Source organism: Erithacus rubecula (assembly GCF_903797595.1).
Source record: "Erithacus rubecula genome assembly, chromosome: 27".
Classification (NCBI taxonomy): Eukaryota; Metazoa; Chordata; class Aves; order Passeriformes; family Muscicapidae; genus Erithacus; species Erithacus rubecula.
Window position 1 is genome coordinate 248,610 of NC_136679.1, and position 7,940 is coordinate 256,549.

Sequence of the window (7,940 nt, forward strand, 5' to 3'; positions counted from 1 at the left end):
GGACTGTAATTTAGCCATTTTTCTCTGCACCCAAATCTCTGCAGGCTGGGGGGCTGCAGGGGGGCCCTGCTGCAGGTTTGGGGTTTTTAGGGGAGTCCCCACCCCCCCAGCACCCCAAATCCAGCCCCCCGCAAAGACTTTGGGACCCCCTCGATGCTGAGGGGGGTGGGGGCAGCTCCCCTCGTCCTGGCCTGGGTTTGGGCTGAAAAATCACCATTTTGGGCCAGCTGAGCCCGAGCTGGGGGCAGGGGGTGCAGCTCGGACAATCCCCCCGAGTCCCCCGGGACCGGGGCCCCGGAGAGACCCCAGGTGGTGTCCCGACCCCCCCCCAGTGTCTGTCTGTCCGTCCCTCTGTCCCCCCTCCCCCCTAACCCCAATCCATTTGGGATTTCCCTTTCATTTTCTTCCCAATTTTTAATCGCCGCCCCTCCCAAAATCCCCCAAGGGGAACCCCCCCCATCCCTTTTTTTCTGCTGAATGTACCCAGCGCCGTCGTGTTTTAGTGGATGTGTTTTTAGTACAAAAAAAAGACAAAAAAAAAAAAAAAATTTAAACCCCACCTTTTTTTTCCCCTTACCTTTTTTTTTGTAAAAAAAAAAAAAAAAAAGGAAAAAAAAAAAAATGAAATAATAAAAAAGAAAAATTCTTACAGCGCCGACAGTTTGGGAGGGGGGAGAAAATGTTTTGCGCTGCAAGAGAATTCCTGAGTGCATTTTGGCACTGCCACAAAATCCCGGGATCCTTTAGATGGAAGTTCTTGTGAATTACGTTAAAAAAAAAAGGCAAAAAAACACCAAAAAAAAAAAAAGAATAAAAAAAAAATCATCTTTTTTTTCTAATATTTAAAGAGTGTTTTTGTAGGTTTAAAAAAAAGACAAAAAAAAGGAAAAAAAAAAGAAAAATAATAATAATCCCGACTCGGAATTTGTACGGCTGAGCGGGATGCGGGGGTTGTGTCCCCGGTTTCCCGGTTTGCTTGGGGTTTCAGTTCTTTTTGTTTTGTTTTTTTTTATTTTTGAGTTTTTTGGGGCTTTTTTGTTTTTCCTTTTTTTTTTTTTTTTTTTTTTTTTTTTTTTTTTTTTTTTTTTTTTTTTGTATAATAAAGTGAAAAATAATGTTTCTGTTCTCATGTCATTACTAATAAAAATAAAAATTTTAGGAAAAAAAAAAAAAAAAAGGACAAGCGTGAGGAGGGTTCTTCCTCCTTTCTGTGGGATCCGCTGTGGGGATGGGACCCCTTGGGGTCATTTTTGGGGTTGTGGGGCACTGGGGGCTCCCAGCGGGTTGGGATCTGGAATGTCACCGGGTCTCGTAGTGGGTCTGCAGGGATGAGGGGTCGGGGATCGCTGGGGATGGGGGAACCACCCGGACCGGTGACCTGGGAGAACCGGGGGGTCCGGGAGTGGGATCCGAGGGGCACCGGGGGTGCGGGGAGGGTCCTGGGGGTGCGGGGCTCCTGCCGAGGGTCCTGGGGGTGCGGGGCTTTGGGGAGCGGGATTTGGGGTTTGTGGGGTGCGGGATTTTGGGGTTTGTGGTTGCGGGATTTTGGGGTTTTGGGTGCGGGATTTTGGGGTTTTGGGTGCGGGATTTTTTGGGGTTTGGGTGCGGGGTTTTGGGGTTTTGGGGGCGGGATTTTGGGGTTTTGGGTGCGGGATTTTTGGGGTTTTGGGGTGCGGGATTTTGGGTTTTGGGGTGCGGGATTTGGGGTTTTGGGGTGCGGGATTTTGGGGTTTTGGGGTGCGGGGTTTGGGGTTTTGGGGTGCGGGATTTGGGGTTTTGGGGTGCGGGGTTTTGGGGTTTTGGGGTGCGGGATTTTGGGGTTTTGGGGTGCGGGGTTTGTGGTTTTGGGGTGCGGGATTTGGGGTTTTGGGGTGCGGGGTTTTGGGGTTTTGGGGTGCGGGATTTTGGGGTTTGGGGTGCGGGGCTTTGGGGTTTTGGGGTGCGGGATTTTGGGGTTTTGGGGTGCGGGGTTTGGGGTTTTGGGGGTGTTTTGGGGGTTTTGGGGTGCGGATTTTTGGGGTTTTGGGGCGGGATTTTGGGGTTTGGGGTGCGGGGTTTGGGGTTTTGGGGTGCGGGATTTTTGGGGTTTTGGGGTGCGGGATTTTGGGGGTTTTTGGGGTGCGGGGTCCCCGCCAGGCCCCGCCCCGTTCAGGCCCCGCCCCGTTCAGACCCCGCCCCCCGCGCCTCTGCCGGGGCCCCGCGCGGCGCCGGCGGCTCCGCCCGCTCCCATTGGCCGCCGCCGCTGACGGCGCCTCCCCATTGGCCGCGGCCGGGGGGGCGGGGCCCAGCCGTTGCGCGCGCCGGGCGCGCCGCCCCCGCCCCTCCCTCACCGCCCTCACCCCCTGGGCCGCCGCCGCCGCCGGGCGGAGGCTCCGCCAGGCCCGGCCCGGCCCCGCCGGCCCCGCACGGCCCCGACCATGGCCAGCCGCCGCCGGGCCCCGCGCTGGAGCGGCGGGGGGCGCTGAGCCGGCCCCGCACCGGCCTCGGCCCCGGCGGACCCTCCGTGCCGGTGAGTGACCGCCCGGCGCGGCCCTGCCCGGCGCCGCGGCCCCGCCGCACCGGAGAGGGAACCGGAGAGGGCCCCGCTGGCCCCGCCCCGGGACCTCCCCCTCGGCTCGGGGGGACCCCGGGACCCTCCCGGCACCGCCCCGCCCGTGCCCTCCGCCCCCGGCCCCTTCCCTGCGACCCCCAGGTCCCGCGCCCCCTCCCCCTCAGGCTGTGCCTGAGCGCCCCCGGGGCCCCCCAGACCTGCTGGGGGCTCTGGGATCCCCTTCCCTGCCCCCCCCTCCGCCGAGTCCCCTCAGCCCTCTCTGGGCCCCCAGCACCACCCGAGACCCTCCCGGCCCTGCCATCTCCCCTCCCCCATTTTCCTGTTCTTCGCTCCACTCCCCGAGCCCCGGCCCCTCCCTTGTCTCCCCCAGACCTGCGGGAGCCCCCCCTGAGCGGCCTTTAGCCCCCCTTTCCTGTCTGCCACCCCCACCCTCCTCTCCCTGGACCACCCTGGACCCCCAGGCCCTGAGAACCCTCATTTCCTACCCCAAAACCTTTATCCTGAGCCCCCCTGAGCCTCCCCCTGAGCCCCCCCCGGCCCTATGGGAGACCCCCTGAGCCCCCCCTGCTCCCCTTCCATTTTCTGCCTCAGCCTGGAGGGGTCCTGGGGGCCGAGCCAATCCCAGCCCCTGTTTCCTCTTTCTGCTGTGGAAGGAAGAAATCCTTGGATCAGAAATCCGTGGATCAGAAATCCCTGGGGGGTGAACGGGGGATGTGGAGGCCTCTCCTCTGTCCCCCCCATCCCCGTGGCTGGCCAGAGCCCCCCTGCCCCGTGACAATCAGGGGTCAGCACCGTTGGCTGCTGGGGGTGTCTGACCACGAGTTTGGGGTTTTTGGACTCTCATTTTTGAGGGGCACACGGTGCTCCCCTCCCTGCCCTGTCTCCCCTTCATCTGCTGCAAGGGAGGGTGATGCAGCAAAACCCACCCCCTCTGGGGGGGGAAGTTTGAGGAACCCACCCCCTCTGGGGGGGGGCAGTTTGGGGAACCCACCCCCTCTGGGAGGGGCAGTTTGGGGACACCCCGAGTCCCCTGTGCTCCCCTAAAATCCAGAGACAATGGGGGGTGAGATGGGGCTCCTGGGGGGTATGACACTTTGTGCAGGCTGGGCATGTCCCCAGCTGGCCTGAGGACAACAGGATGGACACAGGGGACACCCCGCCCTGGGCAGCCAGTGCCCCCCACTCGCCTGGGGAGGGACATCCCTGAGCCCCCCACTTCACTCCCGGAGGGTTTAACCCCGGGGCTCTTTCTCTTGGGGACAATGCCAGTAGGATTTTGGCTGGGAAGGGGGTCGGGAGGGGTCTGCAGGAGGGGGCTCAGGTGCCAGTGAGACCCCCCGTGCCCCCAGCCCCCCGTGTCCCGTGCTATGAGCGTTCAGCGTGACTTCTCCGCAAGCAGCTGCAAATGAAAATGGAGGATATGTCTTTGTCTGGCCTGGATAACAGCAAACTGGAGGTGAGCTGCCCCCTCCGGGGGTCTGTCTGTCCCCTGGGGAGTGTCCCCCTGTCCCTAACAGCCCCCTGGGCCCCCAGGCCATCGCACACGAGATCTACACAGAGCTGGTGGAGGATGCCTGCCTGGGGCTGTGCTTCGAGGTGCACCGGGCTGTCAAGTGTGGCTACTTCTTCCTGGATGACACAGACCCCGACAGCATGAAGGACTTTGGTGAGCCCCCCCCTCCCTGAGTGGGGGTGACACTGGTGACAGGGACACAGCCCCAGAGAGGCCGTTCCCACACACAGGGATTGGGTTTGAGGGGCATTGAACACCCAACACTGACCAGACTGTCTCAGGGGGGTTAATGGGGGCGTCAGTGAGCCCCTGAATATGGAGCTGGGGGGGTCAGTGAGCCTCTGAATGGTGCTGGGGGGTCACTGAACCCCTGAATGTGGTAATGGGGGGGTCAGTGAGTCCCTGAGTGTGGAGCTGGGGGCCCAGCTGGGGTGCAGAGCGGGTGGGAGGTGGCACAGCCCCCCCGGCAGCGCTGCTGCTGCTTTCAGCCCCCCGAGTCCCGCTGAGGCTGTGGGGAGGCTGTGGCAGCCCCAGGGACCCCCAGAGCAGACTGGGGGGTGTCAGGGCAGGGCTGAGCGTGTCCCCCCGCAGAGATCGTGGACCAGCCGGGCGTGGACATCTTCGGGCAGGTGTACAACCAGTGGAAGAACAAGGAGTGCGTGTGCCCCAACTGCAGCCGCAGCATTGCCGCCTCGCGCTTCGCCCCGCACCTGGAGAAGTGCCTGGGCATGGGGCGCAACAGCAGCCGCATCGCCAACCGCAGGTGGGGCTGGGGGCGGGCACGGGGGGCTGGGGGCTGGCACGGGGGCTGGGGGCTGGCACGGGGGGCTGGGGGCGGGCACGGGGGGCTGGGGGCTGGCACGGGGGGCTGGGGGTGCCTGGGGCTCCCCCTGTGCTGCTGTGGGTGGGCTCTGGTGAGCCTGGGATATCAGTTTGGCATCTGGCTCTCCCCAGTCCTCCCTTTCCATCGTGCTGCTGTGGGGGTGTCCAGCTTGGTTCTCTTGTTCCTCCGTGCCAGTCTGGGAACCCCAGGTCCTCTGTCCCCCCTTGGGGGGCTGCTGGGGACTCCTGTCTGGATCCCGGGGTGCAGGGGGGGGATGGGAGGTGCAGGATGGATCCCGGGGTGCAGGGGGGGATGGGAGGGGCAGGATAGATCCCAGGGTGCAGGGGGGGACGTGGGGCAGACCCCAGCCATGATCTGCCTCCCCTCCCCGCTCAGGATCGCCAGCAGCAACAACCTGAACAAGTCTGAGAGTGACCAGGAGGACAACGATGACATCAATGACAACGACTGGTCCTATGGCTCTGAGAAGAAAGGTGGGGAGGGGTCCCTGCTGTCCTGAGGGGTGGGGGACACGTCCTGCCTGCCCCCTGCCCCTGAACCCTGCTCCTGGGTGGGTGTGTAGGGGGGTCCCAGCCCTGGGGAGGCCCTGGGCTAGGGGTCACATCCCCTGGAAAAGGTGAAATCTTTCCTTTCTGTGTCTGTCCCCACAGCAAAGAAGAGGAAATCGGATAAGGTGAGGGGGTGAGGGGTGCAGGGGCGGGGGGCGCGGGCAGGACACAGGACACCCCCAACACCCCGTCTCGTTGCAGAACCCCAACTCGCCCCGCAGGTCCAAGTCCCTGAAACACAAAAATGGTGAGGGGGCGGGGCTGCTGCCCCTGGGGTGGGGCTAAAAACAAGGGAGGGGCTCACAGAATTGGGGCGGGGCTTGTGTGGGTGGGGCACGTGTAGGGGTGGGGTTTTCAGTGGGTGGGGCACTGATGGGCGGGGCAGCTGCAGTGGGTGGGGTCTGTGGGGAAGCAGTGGCCGTGGGAGGGGGCTCTGGGGGTCCCAGGCAGGGACCCCCCCTCACCTTTCCTCCCTCCCAGGCGAGATCGGCGGGAACCCCGATCCCTTCAAGGTGAGCCTGGGATGGGGGACACGGCTGCCAGTCCCTCCTCTGCCTCCCCAGGGGGTCTGTGGCCCCCAGGAGGGCCCCCCAGCCCTGAGCCTGCTCTCTGCCCCCCAGTACAGCAACTCAGCTGGCATCAACTACGAGACGCTGGGCCCCGAGGAGCTGCGGACGCTGCTGACCACGGTGTGGGGCTGGGGGATTGGGGGGCACCACAGGGGAGGGACCCCCGGGATCTGCCACTGGGGTGGGAATGGGGACTGCAGCACTGGGGCAGTGGGACACAGCACTGGGAGACTGGGGGGCTGCAGTGATGGTGCAGGGGTCACTCACCTGTCCCCCCCAAACTCACCTGTCCCTTCCCTCCCCAGCAATGCGGGGTCATCTCTGAACACACCAAGAAGATGTGCACCAGGTGAGGCCCGGCCCTGCTCACTCTGGGGGTCCCCCAGGGCCCGTGGGAGGGGGAGCCCCCCCTCAGTGCTGTCTGTCCCCAGGTCCCTGCGGTGTCCCCAGCACACGGATGAGCAGCGCAGGGCAGTCCGTGTGTACCTCCTCGGGCCCTCGGCGTAAGTGCCTGCAGCCTGGGGGTCCCTGGGGGTCTTGGGGGTCCCTGGGGGGTCCCTGGGAGGTCTCTGGGGGTCCCTGGGAGGTCTCTGGGGGTCCCTGGGGGTCTCTGTGCCATGGGACAGGGGCTGGGGGCGCTGCATGGGGTGCTCAGCGGGGGCTGGGGATGGGGACAGGGCTGGAATTGGGATTTGTTGGGATTTTGGCGGGGGCTGGGCTGAGCCCCTGGGCGCCCCCCTGGCATCTGGGGGGCTCTGTGCCCACCACCCCCTGTGGCACCTGCGGCAGGTCCCTGCCCGAGGCCGAGGGCAGCGTGGACAATGACAGCTTCGAGGTGGCCGAGAGCCAGGCGCTGATGAGCCGCCTGCAGTGGGACGGCGCCTCCGACATCTCCCCCTCCGACTCGGCCTCCTCCAAAGCCAGTGAGTGCTGGGGCTGGGGGCAACTGGGGCACCCCCAGGGCAATGCCCCCCTCTGAGGGGCAAACCCTGACCCCCCCCATTTCTTCTTTTCCCTCTCCCCAGGTACAAACAACTCCGAGTCCCGCAAGACCAAGAAGAAGAAGCCGCACCTGGGGCTGGTGAGCGGCGCCCCCGGGCTCGGCTCCAGCAAGAAGAAGAAGCCCAAGCCCCCCGCCCCCCACACCCCCAGCATCTACGACGACATCAACTGAGCCCCAGGGAGCTGGGGAGGGGCAGGACAGACAGAGGGACGGACAGAGGGATGGGCAGGGGCGGGGCCAGCCCTGGCACCACACAGGGAACTCGGTCACTGCTGGAGTGGGGCTGGGTTTGGGGAGCCCCCATTCGTGCCCCCCGTCCTGCCCCCTGCCCCGGTGCCTCTATTTATTCTGTGACACTTTTTGTACCTGGGGCTCCCATGGGGGCATCTCCCTCAGACATGGGGGTACAGCCCCCCCCTTCCCTCCCAGCTCCCCCAAACCTCCCCCACACCCACTCCTCACTTACCCAATGGGGTGGGGCACCTGGACACCCTGGACAGGTCCGGGCCTGGGTCAGGGTGTTGTGAATCCCCCCTGCCCTGGGGTTTTGGGCTGAGCCCCCCACTCTGGGGCTGTCCCCCCTCCCTGCCCCGGGCTGGCTCAGGAGAGGGGTCACACTGGAGGGGGTGTTTCCCACTCACAGAACAACTGGGCACCCCCTCACCCCCCAAATCTGCTCAGCTGTGCCTGTATTCAGCTGTTGGGGGTCCTGGGGCCTGGCAGTGCCCTCACAGGGGGCTGCATGCTGCATCCTTCATGTTTGGGGCTGTTTGGGGTGGGTCTGGGGGTAGGGGGAGCTGCTGTGACCATCCCTGTGCCAAACTGTTTGGGGAAGGGGGACCCCAACCTGCCAGGCACCTCTGGGGGGAGCTGGGAATGGAGCAAAGCTGGGGGGGAGCACAGCCCGACTCC

General features: G+C 63.9%; 1 protein-coding gene across 1 annotated transcript; it reads left to right on the plus strand.

Annotated features, from left to right (window-relative positions):
• Nucleotides 1–2,352: 2,352 nt before the first annotated feature.
• LOC306812959 (ataxin-7-like protein 3) lies at nt 2,353–7,549 on the plus strand. The gene is made up of 13 exons (XM_079327937.1): nt 2,353–2,509; nt 3,901–4,007; nt 4,085–4,217; nt 4,656–4,827; nt 5,284–5,381; nt 5,559–5,581; nt 5,658–5,703; nt 5,937–5,968; nt 6,077–6,145; nt 6,331–6,374; nt 6,457–6,528; nt 6,815–6,948; nt 7,051–7,549. The coding sequence occupies exons 2-13, from the start codon at nt 3,957–3,959 to the stop codon at nt 7,197–7,199; spliced, it is 1,023 nt and encodes a 340-aa protein (XP_079184063.1). The 5' UTR covers nt 2,353–2,509; nt 3,901–3,956; the 3' UTR covers nt 7,200–7,549.
• Nucleotides 7,550–7,940: the final 391 nt, after the last annotated feature.